The 20,817-nt window shown below is 37.2% G+C and overlaps 1 protein-coding gene across 1 annotated transcript; it reads left to right on the top strand.

The window, feature by feature from the left end:
* The first annotated feature begins 19,557 nt into the window (after positions 1-19,557).
* On the top strand, positions 19,558-20,518 carry LOC149250521 (uncharacterized). The gene is made up of 4 exons (XM_089453685.1): positions 19,558-19,913; positions 20,015-20,083; positions 20,168-20,208; positions 20,347-20,518. Exons 1-4 carry the CDS (start codon positions 19,617-19,619, stop codon positions 20,516-20,518), a joined length of 579 nt encoding a protein of 192 aa, XP_089309811.1. The 5' UTR covers positions 19,558-19,616.
* Positions 20,519-20,817: the final 299 nt, after the last annotated feature.

The following is a 20,817-nucleotide window of genomic DNA, read 5'->3' as shown; positions in this document are numbered from 1 at the left end:
ATTCCTCCATCTTCTTGAGAATGCTAATGGGAGCCAACATGGCGAAGAATTGGAAGATAGGTAGGCTGGTTAGAACATACTTAATAAGAACTGTCTTCCCAACAAGATTCAGCCACGAGAAACCCCAAGACTGAAATTTATTCTTGAATTTCTCAACCATTGGGAGCCAATCTTTGCTAGAGTGACTCCTTTGGAAGATAGGAAGGTGCAAATAGATGAAATAATTCCAATTAGCAGAGCCAGCAAAGCCCAAACATCTGGATATTGAGAAGAGATCATTGTTGGAGATATTCCAGCCATAGAAATGGCATTTCCCTGCTTTTAGTTTACTGCCCAAAGTACCATAGAAGTCGTCCAACACTTTCCTGAATGTGGAGGCAGAGTATATGGAGGCAGCACACAGTAGAAGAGAACCATCAGCGAACAATGCATGATTAATATCCTTGACACCTCTAGCAATCCTAAGACCCATAATCTCTTGATCCACCTAACACTTTTCTAAATAAAAGCTCAGAACTAAAGCTTGCAAAACAAAAAGAAGAGGAGAAAGAGGGTAGCCCTGGCGCAACCCTCTAGAGGCTTTAAAGAATTCCATTGCTCTTCCATTCACCAGAGGGGCAATCCAGGGCTCAGAGATGCAAGGCTGGACCCATCTAATAAACTCCTAACCAAACCCAAACTTGTGCATCACATCAAAGAGGAAATTTGACGAACTCGATCAAATGCATTATCTAGATCCATCTTGACCACCATACCTTTTTTTTTCCGTTGCAAACTAGACTGAATAGCCTCTTGCATGAGGATTATGTTGTCCATGATCTGCCTACCCTGAATGAACCCCCCTTGATTTTCAGGTATAATGGAGGGTAAGAGGGCCCTCAATCTATTGGAAATCACCTTTGTTATGAGCTTGTAACCAATGTTGCATAGCAAAATTTGACGAAACTTGTTAAATGTGTTGGCTCCCTTCTCCTTTGGGATGAGGGCAGGAAAGGCAGAATTCATGTTGCCTCCAATTTTCTTGCAGTTTTGGGATTCTGAAACCATTCTATGCAAGTCCTTCTTCACTATTTGCCAACAGACTTGGATGAATCTGGCTGTAAAGCCATCTGGACCCGAAGCTTTGTCCAGCTCCATTTCATAGAGCACAACCTTTATTTCTTTTCTGGTAACTTTAGCTTCCAGCTGATGATTCATACTTAAAGAGACCTTGGAGGGGATAACATCCAAGAACCTTCTGTCCTGACTCATAACCTCGACTTCACTATAGAGTTTCTCAAAATTGGAGAAGGCAGCCCCTTTGATACTTGTGAAATCCTTGTGGGTAACGAGATCTTCCTTTATTTCAGATATTGTGTTAAAGGACCTTCTAGCTTGGGCTTTCTTGTGGAAGAAGGAGGTATTCCTGTCTCCCGCTTTCAACCACAGACTACGGGATTTCTATCTCCAATATTCTTCCTCTTGCAAGCAACCTTTGTGGAAGTTTTGCTGCAGGTTTCCTTCTTTGGCTATAAAATCCTCTGAGGGGTCCTCCTCTTCCATCTTCAGTTGGTGCTTCTCGAGGGAGGCATGGGCCATCTTCCTTTCATCAGCCAAATTGGGAAGAGTTTTAGCCCAGCTCTTCAGAACAACCTTAAATCTTCTTAATTTTTCCTCCCATACAAAGAAAGGAGACCCTGTGACAGGCCAATTCTAGTTTTCTTTAACCTTATCCATAAAGTCTGAGTGCTTAATCCATAAAGGACTAAATCGAAAAGGTATGGGCCCAAAATTTCTGTGTGCTAAGAGCTCCAACCTTATGGGTTTATGATCCGAAATGTTACATGGCAGAATGAGCATCCTAGCTTCTAAACCAAGGAGAAGATAGGAACTTTGAATGCTCCTATCATTAGTTAAAGTCATAGCTTTTTTGATATATTATATTTTTCATATGATCTTTTTGTGAACATTCTACAAAAACAAATTACAAATCTAGAATATATGTTTATTTTGTGTTATAGTTAAAGAAACTAGATATGTTGAATAGTATATCAATTGTAAAGAGTCTTTATATTACCAATACAAAGGCCTGTTGTTTTTTTCTTTCCTGAAAACACAAAAAAGAACCAACAACTACCTATTTTATAATCCTACAATCCTACAAGCCAATGCCATCTTACTGTTGTAATACTACAATTTTCAAAAACAGGTTACCACTCCTGGTGATTCACATGGGGGCCTGTGGATTGCTATAATCCTAAAGTTTTCAAAATTTTATCATTCCCGACACTTATTCACTCTCAATACTACTCCATTCACATCAGCGTGTTGAGTACATCTTGATTTTTTAATTGGCAAAGGTTTTTGAAAATGCTAATCTAGGTAAATTCTGCACCCTAACAATATTATCACTCCCAACAATTCACATGGGACAATCATTTGTGTAAAATATACCTACAACAAAGATTGGTCAGTTTGGTCAATAGTGAAGAGGTTAAATAAAAATAAATCCAAACACTAGCTATTGGTTCTTAATTTACAAAATATTTTTAGAGGGTAATAATCTTCGAGGATCCATTGCCTAAGTGTTTTCTATATTATTTCACACATAAATATTTACTCTTTTGTTATTCAAATGAATAAAAAAATGTACAATATTGTTGTAGTTTCCTTTTGGTCTCTTATGCTAGAAGAACTATACATCCAACTATCTGCAGGTAAAAAATTTGTAGAACTTGTTCCTTGTCACTGTGTACAATCTGACTGATCTCTAAGAGACTGAGGAGAATTGTACATCTAGCTTCTTGTAGGAATAAAAAGAAATACATTCTGACTAAGAATCCTAAGCACCTCTGAAAGGTGAGATTATAGTAATAGACACAGTGCTGAACTTTTCAAAAGGATTTTTGAAATTGGAAAAAGATGTCTTGAAAACCGAAGTGAATTAAAATTGATGCCTGGAACATAAATTGATACCTGTGATGCTGAATGCATAGAAACATTTTGTATTATAGAGCTGGAAGATATAGTTGCCCAAGAGGTCAGAGTAGCTAAGAGTTAATTCAAGTGGTCTATGGGAATGGAACATATACCTTGGCTGTCAATATAATTCTAGTTTCTCATAAATAATGGAGCCAGGTTCCAGAGATAGAGATGATTTTGATAGCTTGTCAGCTGTTTTTATTGAATTCTCTACATAGATGTTTGAATTTGATTTCCTAGAAATGTGATCTTGCTTCTCCTATAGTATATTTCCAAGCCTAAGTGTTTTCTATATCTAAAGCTTTTTGAAACATTAATTATGATAAATCTTGCGCTCAATAATGTTTAAATATTTTTACCACTTTTAACATTGTCACAACTTGCTTCATGCAACAAAAATGTTGCGATCCAAATCAACGGGACACATTAGACAATTTGCTCCAATGCCTAAACGTTTTCTATATCTAAAGTTTTTTGAAACATTAATTATGATAAATCTTGCACTCCATGAAATTTAAATTTACATTACTCTGCAAAATGTACGAATAACAAGTACACATACATTTGAACTTTCAATATTGCATCTATATTGAACAACTAGAGGAGGAGGAAAAAAACACATAGCAATAGGTCAGATCTTAACGCACTCAGATATTGAATGAGTAATGACCTCTAGCCTGCTTTTTGTGTTAGAAGAAGATAGACTAGGGTTTACAAGATAAAGACATCCCATACACAATGCATAACTTAGAATTTATAAGAGATAACTCCTAACCCTAAGGTTGAAGCTGTATAGGATAAAGCACCTAACTACATGAAAAAGGTTGTAAATAATGTCACCTACCTAGGAAAGTGCAACTACTCTTAATATGGAATCCTTCTCTACTGTGGTCCTTTCCCAAAGAAAGATTTGTCCCTAAACAAAACTGAAAAAAAACACTAATTGAAGAAGAGTCAATGTCTAAATTAAACCATAAATCCATGTTAAATATGGCTCTAAGCTTGGAAAACACTCTTAACTTAAGGCAAACATACATGCATACAACATCTATAAGATGCTTATAACTGACACACATATTTTAATGTTGTTGCACCTTCACACTAATTACAATCTGTTGCACAGATCCCAAGACTCTACAGACTTGTGGAGGGTGCATGTTCAGCAGATTTGCGAAGACAAAGTAATGCTCAATGAGAAATACCTTCATAAATGTAAACTCTACCATCACTTTTGCACCATGTTGATTCTGATTTTGACTACACCTTTAACCCATCCGCACACAGGCCAAAGTTGTTGTTGGGTATGCTTCTCTGTTTAGGGTATTTGTAGTGTATTTTTGTGTTGTTGAAGGATGAACACGTTTAGAGAAACAAGGGTAAAATTATAACACTCATTCTTTGTGAGGAAAGTGTTATCCAAGGTACTATCTATTAAGTACCTCAATAGATTTGAATATAAAATTTCATTATCACCGGAGGGATCAGATTGTTGATTGAAGCAGACATTGTTGTAGATATGATCACTTGAATATTCTCATTAATTTTCACTATGAAATAGGCCTTTTTAGGGTGGGTAGGAATGTGAATTCTCTCATAATTTTCAATCAAATCATAGGAAAAATGACAAACTTCTGATCCTTTGATGTATAATAAGTTAATAGATGAGATCTGCAGTGTCTTAGTGATCCATCCCCTACATGACCCTCCTGTATTAATTAATCAATTTTCATGATCCCACCTAGCTATACCCACGGTAAAAAGATGGCATTGTTTCTTTTATTTGTAATTCAACATCATGGTACCGGAAACATCCTCAACACTCTTTCAATGCTTTGAATACCACTGTAGTCATGTGCATTAAAATATTTGATCAAGGTAATAGGCTTCTATAGGCAGTGGATACCTTCAGGCATAAGGTATTATCAAAATTCAGATAAATTCCCACTCTTATCACATCCAATATTTGGATTAATTAGATATGAGCATACCAAAGTTATACTTCACATTACGATGGTTGAGGGAATTAATAGGAAAATTACAAAGCTAGACACATCACTTATCCATGCAATAAATCACCGGAGGGATCAGATTGTTGATTGAAGCAGACATTGTTGTACATATCATCACTTCAATATTACTTATAGGGATCATTCCATGTATTCAATGATGGGTGATTGTCTTTGCTCCATATCACTGCATATCGAAATCTACAACCTTCATAAGTTCAAGATTATCTTATCTAAATTATGGATAGTGCATCTTAATTACTTCAATGATATGATATATTTGTGCATATTTATTTTAATTACATATCATTAAATTACTTCAATGATATGGTATTCTTTATATGGATTGCAATTTTCAAGAGATTTAAGAGCTACTAGTAATGCTAATTATATTAATATTAGTTGGATGTTGAAATCTGCTTAGAATTGATGATTTGAAACTTACACTGCTTTTGTTCTCTGCTGATGCCAATATTCTGTGCTCAAAAACATTTTTTTGTTCCTGAGATGATGCTGCCACCAATATTTTCACAACCCTTTTCCAGCAAAATATGCATTCCCAAATCTATAGTAATAAATTGTCTTAGTGATCCATCCCCTGTTCCCCTGTTTTGAATAAGTCAACCTTTCTTACTAATTCCCTTCACAACAAGAGAATTGTGACAAAAATATAAGAGATAACTCCTAACCCTAAGGCTAAATCTGTATACGATAAAACACCTAACTGCACGAAAAAGGTTGTAAACAACCTCACCTACCTAGGAAAGTGCAACTACTCTTAATCTAGAATCCTTCTCTATTGTGGTCCTTTCCCAAAGAAAGATTTGTCCCTAAACAAAACTGAAAAAAAAAAAAAAAAAAAAAAAAAAAAAAAACACTAATTGAAGAAGAGTCAATGTCTAAATCAAACCATAAATCCATGTTAAATATGGCTCTAAGCCTAGAAAACACTCTTAACTTAAGGAAAAAATACATGCATACAACATCTATAAGATGATTATAATTGACACATGTATTTTATTGTTGCTGCACATTCACATTAATTACAATCTGTTGGACAGATACCAAGACTCTACGAACTTGTGGAGGGCGCAGTTTCCACGGATCTGCTTAGACGAAGTAACGCTCAAGGAGAAATACTTTCATAAATGTAAACTCTACCATCACTTTTGCACAACGTTGATTCTGATTTTGACTACACCTTTAACCCATCTGCACACAGGCCAAGGCTTCTGCTGGGTATGCTTCTCTGTTTAGGGGATATTGCAGTGTATTGCTGTGTTGCTAAAGGATGAAGATGTTTAGAGCAACTTAGGTAAAATTCTAAGAGTCACTCTTTGTGAGGAAAGTCTTATCCAAGGTACTGTCTATTAAGTACCTCAATAGATTTGAATATAAAATCTCACACAAGCTACAAGGAATTAGATAGGAAACCTCTACCTTTATTTGACTATAACAAAATACCCTTAAGGGGGAGCATCACCTTACAATTGATCTTTTTTATGGAAGGAATATTTGAAATCAAGTCTATGTAGTTCCATTTAGGCATTACTTATAGGGAGCATTCCATGTATTCAATGATGGGTGATTGGCTTTGCTCCATATCACTGCATATCGAAATGTGCAACCTGCATAATTTCAAGATTATCTTATGTAAATTACAAATAGTGCATCTTAATTACTTCAATGATATGATATCTTCATGCATCTTTATTTTAATTACATATCATTAAATTATTTCAATGATATGGTATTTTTTTTAATCTGGATTGCAATTTTCAAGAGATTTAAGAGCTACCAGTAATGCTAATTATATTAAGATTAGCTGGATGTTGAAATCCCCTCAAAATTGATGATTTGAAACTTACACGACTTTTGTTCTCTAATGTGAATAATGAGATCTGCAATGTCTTAGTGATCCATCCAGTGCATGGCCCTACTGTATTAATTAATCAATTTTAATGATCCCACCTGGCTATACCCACTGTAAAAAGATGGCATTGTTTATTTTATTTGTAATTCAACATTATGGTACCAGAAACATCCTCAACACAATTCCTCCATGTTTTGTTAGTCTTTAAACTTGGTTTTTCCTTACTCTCCATCTATTAAATATCAACCAAAAGTAAGAGCAATTAGAATATTACATTTAAAATGCATCACTTGAAAATGACACATCAATGTATCTTAACGTTTTTTTTAAATATTCAATGATGCTTAATTATTTTTAAAGGAAAGAAATTGAAGTATTTTTTAAGCTTTATCTTTTGAATAAAATGTAAATTGTTTTCTGTTAAAATATTCAATGATGTTTAATTATTTTTAAAGGAAAGAAATTGAACTAGTTTTTAAGCCTTATCTTTTGAACACAATGTAACTTGTAGGCTCCACATTCTATGTTGTATCATATATGTAGTCTCTGCAATCATCTTAGAAGAATGTATTCTTAAAAATTTGTCGCTGATTGGTAAAATTGTGACCCTCTGTTATTTAAAATTTTAAAACTAATATTTGTACCAAATGTTGCAAAAGAAACGCTGTAAGGCATTAAGTGTGGAAAAATAATAACATATGAATGAATGTTGTTGAAAGCAAACTTATGTATCATAACTTCAAACTACATGCAATAATATATTCCAGAGCAAAAAATGTGAGAACTCTATAAACACTGACATCTTCCTTTGTCCTTTTGATGTATTGTCTCTTTAGACTACCTATCTACCCACTTGTTTTATTTTCTGGCCGAGAATATCTCTCCCATCCTTAGACGACCTATTTACTCATTGCTTTCTCTTTTGGCGCGACGTGTCTAGCCGAGAATATTTCTTTCCCATGCTTAGTCCTACTTCAGTGTATTTTATTTGCTGGCTTAAGAAATTTCTTTGTACGGTTTAATGTCACTTAAGAATGTTTAACAAAATGGTAATATGAAGCTCAAACATATTTCCTGAGTTAAGGATTGATTCTATTAACTATTGTAAAAACGTTGCAGAGCACATTGCTCTAGGTATGTTATGGAGCTTTTCGGACTGATAATGTATTTGGTGAAATTGGACTGGCGGTATATAGTGTTTTGCCTTGTTAACTATATATATTGTTAGCTTACTCAGGATAGTATTGCTTTGTCCATTAATGACCTATTAACCTTGTAGTTACATATAATACCCGTACTACCCGCCCATTAATAACTTACATATATATGATTAGCTTACTTTCTTTTATAGTGTCAAAATTCGTTAGTCATTCTTATTATAGTTATCTTTCCATTAACTCGTGTACAATGAGACTTCCTTATAACTTTCCCGGCAACAACAGTTACATTTGGTATGAACCCTATGAAACCCAATATTATCCTGTGAACAGTGATGACAGTGGAGCGGAACATGACATCCTCTGCATAAAACCCATAGCCTTGCTTACATTAAATGCCCAATGTTATGGCGTGTGAGAAACCAGGGGAATATGTTTACAATAAATGATAAATAATAAATACCATTTACATGAATTAGATTGTTTAACGGATTAATCACATCAATCACAAAGTTGAAAAAGATTATCTTTTAGATTAATCACATTGTTGAAATGTGAAAAAATCAATCTTCATAAAAATTTAAATAGCAAAAAGCTATTAAGAAAAAAAATTGTTAAAAATTAATTAATGAAATATAATATTAAAATATTTATTAATTGTTCAATTTCATTTTCAATACATAAATGATTAATAAATAAATACTTCTAAATTTAGTTTTAACATGGATATTGAAAATAAATAATTAATAAATTATTTAATATTATATCCCATTAATTTATAAATATATTATATTGTATTATATCATTATAAATACCAATTTATTACTTAATAATGTTGAAAATGAAACTAAACATTTAATAAATAATTTAATATTATATCTTATTAACTAATTGTTAATAACCTTTTCGCAAAAACTAATTCATAAGAGAGTTCATAATTGCTAATTCATCAGAAAGACTAGTTCATAACCACTAATTCAAAGCAAAGATGTTTTTCTGCTATTTAAACCTGATTTTTTCACTAATCTGAAAAACAATTTTAATTTATAATTAATTTATTATTTTTTTATATATTCAATATCACAGTATTTATATATAACAGATAAAATAAAAAGACAGTAAACCAATAACTAGTTATTATTTAGCATATACCAAGAATAATAAAAATCATACCAAAACTTAATAGCACTTATATAAAATATAGTATTTTCTACTGAGAGGGAAAGGTTTGGTGGTTGAAGTTTGGTGTATAAGATTGCAGTGTTTGTAGCATTGAATGAGGGAAAGGTTTGGTGATTGAGACTCGGGAGAGATACATTGAAGGTTGGTGGTTAAGTTTGCAGTGTTTGTAGCATTGAATGCAATCAACATTGGTGCGATTTTACAAAGATCTCGCTATAATGGGAATATTATGGTGTATCTTTGTTCACATTATTTCAAATCACTTAGCGATCACACAGTTGTTTAGTTTAATTTTGCTGGATTGATAGATACACCGTACTCTTACTCAGGTTTTCTTATGTAGTCGGCTGTGCTTTTATTATGAAGTCTTATAGTGATTTTCATTTTCTTTGGAATGAGTTATTTTCATATATAATATAATAAAGAAAAAGAAAAATAATTTATATCAGGTAATTATTTTATTACATTCTTGAAAAATTACATTGGATTTCTTGAAAAAAAATCTCCCCGAAATTTCACCCGCCGGGCCAAATTGCGGTGAAGTTTATTGTACTCACTCCCAGCAAAAGTCAATTTTCATGTCGGTGAGAACGGAGGTGAAGAGATGATGATAATATTATTGGCGAATAAAGAATTACTTCCATCCTCCATACCACCTTTGTAGCAGTAATGAGAAGAATTAACCAGAAGGTTATGTCAAAATTAAATGCTGAAATTATGGTCATAGTTATGTGCTCATAGCAGCTGATTGCTGTCCTCGAATTCTAGATCCTAGTTACCAAATCCGGTCGAATCGGATGTTCTTCGTTTCGGGGACTAATAACCTACTTCTAAGTTCGGTTCCCACATTCATTTCACCCAACAAGGTGGGTAGGGTAAATTCAGTTAATAGTTAAATTTTCCGTGAATGACTGAAAATCCAATTCATCTTTTATCGGCATGTATTTGTCAATTCCTGTGTAGAAAATACTCTGAACAGTGCCCAGTAATCACCACATCGAAAATGGTAACCAATTGTGAACGATGTACATTTTCTATTTTTTATTTTCAGTATTTCCTGGCCTGATTTAGAAAGCCAGGAAAATTGGAAAATAATTTTTTTAGCTTGAACCTTGAATTTATGAAGTATTTAAACAGGTGAACAGATTCTATAGAGTATAATTGATTTTTGTTTAATATATTTTATCAGAGAGGAACTCAAATAAATAAGTTGAGAATATCTGTTTTTTAAATATATATTAATTATCAAATAGTTTAAATAAAAATAACAGAGATTTTGGAAAAAAGTAAGTGTGAATTTTTTAATAACTTATAATTTTAAAATGGTTTATATTAATTAAAATTATTAAAAATTATTTAAATTTCAAAATAAATAAGAAAGAAAATAAATAGAAGACATTACTATTATTTAAAATAAAGTATATATATCTTAATGTTGTAAAGATATAATGTTGATTTCTTTTTAATTGAAATTTTTTTAATATAAATAAAATTCAAATCCACATGGTCCATATGGAGATCTCTTAGTTTATTGGTCTCTTTCTGCTGTGAGACTAACTGCTCCACCCATCTGATCATCCGTAAACCTTACACATTTCTCTCATGCATGGTTTTTATCTGTTTTTGCCGTGGGTCTCCAGGCAATTCGGTTAATACATGGTTTTTATCTGTTTTTGCCGTGGGTGTCCAGGCAATTCGGTTATACTGTATTCATGGACATTATATTTCCCGTAATATAATATATATGGTTTTTTTTCTTCTGAAAATAAATTGGAACTTGGTAACTATTTTCCAAATAAAATGTACTCACTATCCTTTTTATATTAAACATTAAATTCAACGCACACTTTTAAGGTAAAAAGTAAATCCATATACATCTAAGAACAAATTCATTATCATAATCCTCAAAGAACTAGTATCGGCTTTATACTGAAAATGGTCCATGAAATCAATTTCTATGTAGAAAATCATTGATGGTTAATGAGAATAGTAACGCTGACAGGTGACTGAAAGTCGTGAAAATGATACAAAATTTTAGGCCATCGAGAAGGTCGAATAAAATTTGAAATCGATCTACAATCTCGACAGAGCCTACCAGACAACGAATCTAATTTAAAACTATGAAATTTGAAATTGATCGATAATCTCAACCGAGGCTCACAACGCATTTATTGGCATATCTTATTTTCTAAAATAATGTGCACATTTTGGATCCATGTCACACCTATGTCCACATATACATAATAAATAAATTTAAGGTATGCATAACATAATAAGCTGGCGATACACTTTAAGATACACCCTGTATTTATGTATGCACATTTACTTTTAACGAACATACACATACTTTACACAATATATTATCACAGGTCATTTCCTATGTTTGTATTTCTATGGTAACCTTTGTTTTACAATATGCTACGCGGCAATATAATGTGTTGTCGACGGGGTTTGGGTGTAAGCCTTACCCTCATCGCAGAACCTAGCTGTAAGTCTACCAACAGCTATGTATATTAATTGGCGCGGCCTTTGGTGGTCCTGCCGCAGTCTTTGCAGGTGCCAACTCACCCTTGCCTTAAAGACATCAGTCCTTACCGAGGCAGGTGGCATGCTCTGGCTCCTTTGGCCATGTGACACCTTGGTTACGGAGATCTCGGTCTTATCGCTTTTGGTTCCCGCCTTGCTTCGATGGCTTGGATCTCATCCTGAAATCGGAGGGTTAAGATGCACTCAAGGGTTCGAGCTGATACATAAACACCTCCCTATAGTCTCGGGGTTCATTTGCGTGTTTAGTCTTCCCGGCTCCGGTCCAGTGTTCCATCTCAGGCTCGATCTCACCAACATTACTTCTTCATTCTGCAAACGCTCCAGGAGCTGTGAAATGCTTGTCACCCAGCCATCTCAGGTACTGGCCTTAGTCTAACAATTTCACAGTATGCATTAATAGTTCTGTTTAGTTTGAACGATTTCTTATTGTTTGATTCTTTTCATTGCTATGATGTGCAGCTGGGTCATGCAACCCCTCGGACGGGACCAGGGTGGCTACTCACGGCGGTTCAACCCTCTCGGTCACAGGTAGGTTATTAGCTCTTGACACTTTGCCTGCATACCAGAGCTCGAAGTTACAGGTCTTAAACTGTGGTTTTATGGTTGATACAGACCGCCGCTCCAATGCGGGTTTCCTCGTTCCAATCGCTGAGGTATTCTCCATAGAGAACCCTCACGGTTTGCATCCATGTTGTGGTCTGGTCATATCAGTGAATCGTTGTTAAGTTATTGTTCAACGGAACCCTGGGTTCTTTTACAAATGTTCATGGTTTTTCACTTGGCATACAGTGCTGCCCTTGCGGCGCACCCGAATTTAGATTGTTACACCTATTCTCTGACATTGGTTGCGGATCTGGCAACAGTTCTTCTGAGGTTTTTCCCTCAAACAAATATGTACATTTAATTTCCTTTCAGGGTTTTACCATTCGGTGCTATTTGTAATTAGATACATGGTATTGTGAAACTGTTTAAGCCTCAGGGCAATTTACGCTTGCGTCTTATATGATTCTGTTTCGAATTTTCATTAGTCTTGGTACAGAACATGGGGTTTATCTTATTATTGCTGGTTTTGTTTATTTACATGACTGCAATCGCATATATAATCTCAGGTTACAATGATAGCTTCAATCACTCGCTCTGTTTTTACTATGTGTCCTTCGTAATTGCTAACCTGTACAACATGCATTCGGTGGCTGTAAACAATATTATTCTTTCCCTTTTCCCTACGGAAATGTCGCACCATAGGTATGTCCGAGTTTTCTTTTTGCAGTTACATGCACAACATTTCTTGTATTTATACATGTATATCCCTTTTGAAGTTGCAGGCACAGGATTTTGTATGTATAAATGTAACCCCTTTTTGAAGTCGCATGCACAGGATTTTGTATATATAAATGTATACCTCTTTTTCCTTTATCGTTCTAAAGAACTGGTTCTCTTTTACCGTGTCCGCTAACGCTGTGACTTAAGTACATGGGTTAAGGAATACAAAATGATTTTGTTCTCCGTTTGTACAGTTTATCAATAAACTCTGTATATCTAGAATAACTTATCTATTCATTTCCATGTCTTCAGTTGTTTATTCCAGGTAACAGTAGGTTTTATTATTCTTCCGTCGACGGGGTAGCATCTGACTACAGTCGGTGCTCCTCTATTCAGATTCAGAGGTTCTAATCCTCATTTCCGTCGACACATTACAGTATTTAATTGATTTTCTATCAAAGTGTTCAATATTGTTTGTTTTACTGTTAACCTTTCGGTTATTAAACAGAGTCTTGGTCTGGCTAATAAGGGTGTGTCAAGTCCGTTACTCAATAACCAGATCTTGGTTAACCCTTCCTCGTACCGATATTCAGTCTTTGGCTAAATATCTATGTGTAGCTTTGTTTACCGTGATACTAGCTCAGACCCTGTCTATTAATTGACAGTCTGTCCCTTAGCTTAAAGACTACATCTGTACATCTATGTTATTAATTGACAGTCTGTCCCTTAGCTTAAAGACTACATTTGTACATTTATGTTAATCATGGTGACAGTATCTAGGAAAAATGAAAGACATGTTTTCCTGTTTGACTACTGTAAATTCACCGCATATTTATTTCTAATCAGAGACTTCACAGTTTGAAACCGTACCTGGTTCGCCAGAGTCAGGAATGGTTCTCAAACAAAACAAGTCACCTGAACTTTAATTCTGCTCGTCCACCCAGCCATGAGATCCATCCCTCAGACGGAATTCTCCCCCCGAGCCATCTTGCAGACCTCAAGCCCTCAACAAGATTTGTGCACTCTGTGCCTAGTTATCTGGTCCTAACCAGACTTAACCAATTTCTCTTTTCTTTCTCCTTTTTCCTCTTCTTGGAAAAAAAAAATATCTCTTCTGTCTGTACCCATAGCACAGAACTTCCTCCCTACAGCCAGGACTTTTCCTGTTTTGGAGGGTAGTTTCCATCAGTTATTATAACTGATCTCTTTCTTTAAGATCCACCTCCTAGAGGCTGCCAGCATTTCAAGAAAATATTTAAATTACTTTAATAAAAAATAGTTTGTCACAGTTTTGTTTTAAAAACATAAACAACAACTGTATTACTGTCTTTTACCACAGTAAACTTTTCACATTTACATAATCTGGGGTCATTACATCTCCCCCTCCTGTGATTGGACATCGTCCCGATGTCTGTCTCCCTTAAACAAATTCGGGTAAGCTTCTCTAAGGAGTTCCTCATCCTCCCAAGTGGCCTCTTCCGGCCCATAGTGCTGCCACTGCACTTTAGCTTGGAAAATAACCCGTTTCCGCAGCCGCACTTCTCTCCGGTCGAGAATGGTCAGTGGTTCGACCAGAACCTCGCCTTCCGGCTCGACCTGCAATCAGCAACAGATTTAGTTATTTCCAGTTTAGGAACAAAGCTTATCTAGAATGACCAGATTAATTCTTACCCGAACATTCTGCCATTGAATCACATGTTTAGGATCGTAGACGTATTGTTTTAATACGGACACGTGAAAAACATTGTGGATTCTAATATGGCTTGGTAGGGCGAGTTGATAAGCTACTGGCCCCACTCTTGCCAAGATTTGAAAAGGTCCAAAATAGCGAGGTGCTAGTTTGGCACATCCGCTCCACTGCAAGGTACTCCTTCTGGGTTGGATTCTTACAAACACATGGTCCCCAACTTGGAATTCTTTGAATCTTCTCTTTCGATCAGCAAAACTTTTCTGTCTGTCCTGAGCGGCTTTTAAATTGGTACGCACTCTTTTTACCGTATCCTCCATTTCCTGGAGCATTTCAGGACCAATTCGTAACCTGTCCTCAGGTCCACCCCAACTTGAGGGTGTGCGGCACTTCCGCCCATACATGACCTCAAAAGGACTCAACTGTGTTGAGGAATGATACCCATTGTTATATGCGAATTCGACCAGGTGGAGATATTCCTCCCATTGGGTTGGCTTCATCATAACACATGCTCTCAGCATGTCCTCCACTACCTGATTCACTCGTTCCGTTTGGCCATCTGTTTGGGGATGATAAGCTGTGCTAAAGTTCAGCTGTGTTCCCAGTTCAGCAAACAATGTCCTCCAAAAGGTTGATGTGAACTTAACATCACGATCAGAGATAATTACCTTCGGAAGTCCATGCAATTTGAATACATTTTGCATGAAAATATGAGCAATTTGCACAGCCTTATACGTTGATTGCACAGGTATGAAGTGTGCTGCCTTACTTAACTTATCCACTACCACCATAATGGAATCATTATTTTTCTTCGTTCGAGGCAATCCGGTTATAAAATCCATGGAGATAGTCTCCCATTTCCATTCCGGAATGGGTAAGGGTTGTAGCAGCCCTGCTGGATGCAAATGTTCCGCCTTAATCTGTTGACACTCTAGACATCGCGCTAGGTACTCAGCTACCTCCTTCTTCATTTTTGGCCAGTAATATTCTTTCCGAAGTGCGGTAACCATTTTCTGGTAACCCGGATGCCCGGTATAATGGCTGACATGAAATTCATCCAGAATCAGCTTCTTAAGATTATCTTCATTGGGTACATACAGCTTTTTATTAAAATACAGCATTCCGGCATTATCCAGCTCATACCCCTGTTGTGTTTCCTTACCAGAAAATTGTTGTACTTGCTGTTTAATTTGCTGGTAAACAGCATCTTGATCAGCTGCTGTTTTTATCCTTTCAAGTAGGGTACTCTGCCATTTACTAACCGAAATCTTGCACACGCATTGTACTTTTCGACTCAAAGCATCAGCTACCCGGTTCTCCTTCCCTTTTAAATGCTTAATTTCAAAATCAAACCCGCTTAAGAAATCAGCCCAACGAGCTTGTCTCGTATTTAAGGTGGGTTGACTGAAATAGTTTGTTAAGCTGTGGTGGTCTGTTAACAACAGAAATTTCCTTCCCAAAAGGTAGTGTCGCCACATTTTCAGTGCATGGATAACAGCTGCCAGCTCCAAGTCGTAAGCAGAGTATTTCTGCTCATGTTCCTTCAGTTTCCTTGATTCGTATGCAATGACTCTTCCTTCTTGCATCAGCACTCCTCCCACGCCTTCTTTACTTGCGTCAGTGCAGACCACGTAATCCTTATTAGGATCAGCTATACTCAATATGGGTGCGGTGGTGAGTAAGTGCTTGAGCTGTTCAAAGCTCTTCTGACATTCTGAGGTCCACTTAAATACTTTTCCCTTCTTTTGTAAGGAGGTGATAGGGTATGCTACCCTAGAAAAGCCTTCGACAAATCTTCTATAATAACCCGCTAGCCCCATAAAGGACCTAATATCTGCCACGTCCTTTGGTATGGGCCACTCCATTATAGTTCTGATTTTCTCAGGGTCTACTGCAATTCCTTCCTTTGTGATTACATGGCCTAAGTATTGTATCTCCTCCTTGAAGAAATCACACTTACTAAACTTTGCATATAATTGATGTTCACGCAAAGTTTGCAACACCAATCTAAGGTGTTCCTCATGCTCCTTTCTTGATCGGGAGTAAATCAGAATGTCATCTATGAATATCAACACAAATTTGTCCAAGAACCGGTGAAACACACTGTTCATCAAACACATGAAGGTAGCAGGTGCATTGGTCAGCCCAAAGGGTAGCACCACGAATTCATAATGTCCATACCGCGTTCTGAAAGCTGTCTTAGCGATATCCTCCTCTTTAATTCTGATCTGATGATAACCAGATCGCAGATCGATCTTAGAGAATACCGTCGCTCCCTTCACCTGATCAAAAAGTTCGTCGATCCGAGGCAAAGGATATTTATTTTTGATCGTGAGCTTATTCAGCTGACGATAATCAATGCACATCCGAAAAGTCCCATCTTTCTTTTTGACAAATAGCACTGGGGCTCCCCAGGGTGATACACTGGGACGGATGTAGTTTTTATCTAACAGCTCCTGCAGTTGCATTTTTAATTCTGTTAGTTCTGGTACACTCATACGGTATGGTGCCCGTGACACGGGTGCTGCCCCTGGAATCAGTTCAATGGTGAAATCCACATCTCTTTTAGGTGGTAATCCCGGTACTTCCTCGGGAAAAACATCTGCAAATTCCTGTACCACCGGAATGCTACCCAGCATAGCAGTTTTATCCTTCTGATTTGCGTAACCCACCTGAATAGCATAAATTTGACATTTCTTCTTGATGCATTTAGCTAACTGAGATGTTGTAATGGGTCGAATCTGTACAGGATGTTTGATTCCTTGTAACTCCTGCTGCTCTCCACGGTCATCCTTATAGTAGATGGTTTTTGTCTTGCAATTCACTAAGGACCAGTGTTTTTCCAGCCAATCCATCCCAATCAGGATATCATATGAACCCAACGGTAGTATGTTTAAGTCTGCCACTATTGGCTGCCCTGCTATGGTTAAAGAGCAATTATTTATCTTGGCCAAGACTCGTCTCTTGGCTCCTGTAGCTAATTGGACCAGCCACGGATTTCTGAACTTTTCAGATTGTAACTTACACTGTTCTACTATCTTTGGGCTAACATAACTTAAAGTAGCTCCTGGATCAATAAGAACAGCTATAGAAAGGTTTGAAATTTTACCTTCAAATTCAACCATAGATGGCTGGTACTCCGCTTGGCGGTCCTCCAAGGCTGCATTAATTCTGGGTACACTGCGTGCCACGTCCCCAACGGTCGATGCTTCATGAATTTGGGATATCTGGTCTGTCCCCTTTCGCTGTGGGCAGTTTTTAACATAGTGAGGTCCTCCACAGCCCCAGCATTGAACTGCGGGTCTGGTCATCCCCTCACCTTCTGGTCTAGCAGGCTGCTCACTTACTCTAGACTCACTCATTGGCCTAGATCGGGGCGCATTCTTTGCAACAGATCTACTATTTAATCCTTTACCAGCTCCTTTACTTCCACTGCTGCGACCTCCCTTGCTGTTTCCAACCATCCGACTACTCTTTCTTTCATTCCACTTTTTGTTTGAAGTATCTCCTTTCTGTTTATTCTGCTGGTAACAGATCCTTGCTTTACGAATAGCCTCATCCATGGTCCTAGGATTGTCAAACTCAATCCTCTCTCTTATATATGAAGGTAAGCTGCTCACAAACCTTTGGACCTTGGCTTTCTCCTCCTTGATATAAGGTACATAACGTAACAGAGAGGTAAAGCGATTAATGAACTCGTCCATTGTCTGCTGTCCCAATCTTAAATCATGGAATTCTCTTGCCTTTTCATCGTAGAAGCGTTCAGTCAGGTACCTTTCTTTGAAGTATTTCTGAAACTTCTCCCAGGTAATGGTCCGTTCGCTTACCCCCTTGACAATCTTGATTTCCTCCCACCACAAGGTTGCCTTACCTTGTAACTGGAAGATAGCTAATCTCGCCTTCAAGTTATGATCATACTCGTACAACTGAAAATATTTATTCATATTTATTAACCAAGCTTCAGCTGCTTCCTCCTGTTCGCCATCAAAATGTGGGGGTTTAATTTTTCGAAATTCCCCCTGCAGCTCCATTCTCTGACGTTTTGAAGTTTGCTGCTCTGGTACATTGTCAGAATGATCCTCTTTGCCTTCTGAATTTTCAGGTTCCATCTGATAGTTTTGTTCTTCTGTCATCCTCTGCTGTTCCGCACTGGGGTTAGATAGAGGTGGATTTTGCCTGTCCGACAAACTCTTCAGAATCCTTTCTTGTTCAACTGTCAAACGTGCATTGTCTTCTCGCAACCGTGCCATCTCATTTTTCAACTCCTGAACAGTTTCCAGGATTGCAAGGTTGGTACTTCGTGTTTCCTCACCCAACTGTACCCACAGTTCTGGGTTCTCTCGAGGGTTACTGCCGGTTCCTTGCATTTCGTCCCCTTTCTGGCTTAACTGTTAGCTGTTGTAATTCTGTATTTCACCCCTAAATAGACAGAACAATAGTTAAGTAAATTATTAACTTACATATGTATGCATGGTGTACGCTTCCGCACAGTGAAACATGTTTTGCTTGAGGCCACAGTGTTGAAACTGGGCTCTGATACCAATTTGTCACACCTATGTCCACATATACATAATAAAAAAAAATTTAAGGTATGCATAACATAATAAGCTGGCGATACACTTTAAGATACACCCTGTATTTATGTATGCACATTTACTTTTAACGAACATACACATACTTTACACAATATATTATCACAGGTCATTTCCTATGTTTGTATTTCTATGGTAACCTTTGTTTTACAATATGCTACGCGGCAATATAATGTGTTGTCGACTGGGTTTGGGTGTAAGCCTTACCCTCATGGCAGAACCTAGCTGTAAGTCTACCAACAGCTATGTATATTAATATGGCGCGGCCTTTGGTGGTCCTGCCGCAGTCTTTGCAGGTGCCAACTCACCCTTGCCTTAAAGACATCAGTCCTTACCGAGGCAGGTGGCATGGTCTGGCTCCTTTGGCCATGTGACACCTTGGTTACGGAGATCTCGGTCTTATCGCTTTTGGTTCCCGCCTTGCTTCGACGGCTTGGATCTCATCCTGAAATCGGAGGGTTAAGATGCACTCAAGGGTTCGAGCTGATACATAAACACCTCCCTATAGTCTCGGGGTTCATTTGCGTGTTTAGTCTTCCCGGCTCCGGTCCAGTGTTCCATCTCAGGTTCGATCTCACCAACATTACTTCTTCATTCTGCAAACGCTCCAGGAGCTGTGAAATGCTTGTCACCCAGCCATCTCAGGTACTGGCCTTAGGCTAACAATTTCACAGTATGCATTAATAGTTCTGTTTAGTTTGAACGATTTCTTATTGTTTGATTCTTTTCATTGCTATGATGTGCAGCTGGGTCATGCAACCCCTCGGACGGGACCAGGGTGGCTACTCACGGCGGTTCAACCCTCTCGGTCACAGGTAGGTTATTAGCTCTTGACACTTTGCCTGCATACCAGAGCTCGAAGTTACAGGTCTTAAACTGTGGTTTTATGGTTGATGCAGACCGCCGCTCCAACGCGGGTTTCCTCGTTCCAATCGCTGAGGTATTCTCCATAGAGAACCCTCACGGTTTGCATCCATGTTGTGGTCTGGTCATATCAGTGAATCGTTGTTAAGTTATTGTTCACAACGGAACCCTGGGTTCTTTTACATATGTTCACGGTTTTTCACTTGGCATACAGTGCTGCCCTTGCGGCGCACCCGAATTTAGATTGTTACACCTATTCTCAGACATTGGTTGCGGATCTGGCCTCAGCGCACAGATCTGGCAACAGTTCTTCTGAGGTTTTTCCCTCAAACAAATATGTACATTTAATTTCCTTTCAGGGTTTTACCATTCGGTGCTATTTGTAATTAGATACATGGTATTGTGAAACTGTTTAAGCCTCAGGGCAATTTACGCTTGCGTCTTATATGATTCTGTTTCGAATTTTCATTAGTCTTGGTACAGAACATGGGGTTTATCTTATTATTGCTGGTTTTGTTTATTTACATGACTGCAATCGCATATATAATCTCAGGTTACAATGATAGCTTCAATCACTCGCTCTGTTTTTACTATGTGTCCTTCGTAATTGCTAACCTGTACAGCATGCATTCAGTGGCTGTAAACAATATTATTCTTTCCCTTTTCCCTACGGAAATGTCGCACC

The sequence above is a fragment of the Pinus tabuliformis genome, chromosome 7, assembly GCF_031772625.1.
Source record: "Pinus tabuliformis cultivar Carrire ecotype Pingquan chromosome 7, CPIR1, whole genome shotgun sequence".
NCBI lineage: Eukaryota > Viridiplantae > Streptophyta > Pinopsida > Pinales > Pinaceae > Pinus > Pinus tabuliformis.
The sequence above is the reverse complement of the archived record's forward strand: the minus strand, read 5'-3'. Positions and strand labels throughout refer to the sequence as shown.

What these genes read in the sequence shown, in the direction of transcription:
- LOC149250521 (XM_089453685.1), top strand. Translation starts at nt 19,617, where the DNA reads ATGGTCTGGCTCCTTTGGCCATGTGACACCTTGGTTACGGAGATCTCG. An exon ending in TTGTCACCCAGCCATCTCAG is followed by an intron (nt 19,914 to 20,014) that starts GTACTGGCCTTA and finishes TATGATGTGCAG; the next exon opens with CTGGGTCATGCAACCCCTCG. An exon ending in TCCTCGTTCCAATCGCTGAG is followed by an intron (nt 20,209 to 20,346) that starts GTATTCTCCATA and finishes CTTGGCATACAG; the next exon opens with TGCTGCCCTTGCGGCGCACC.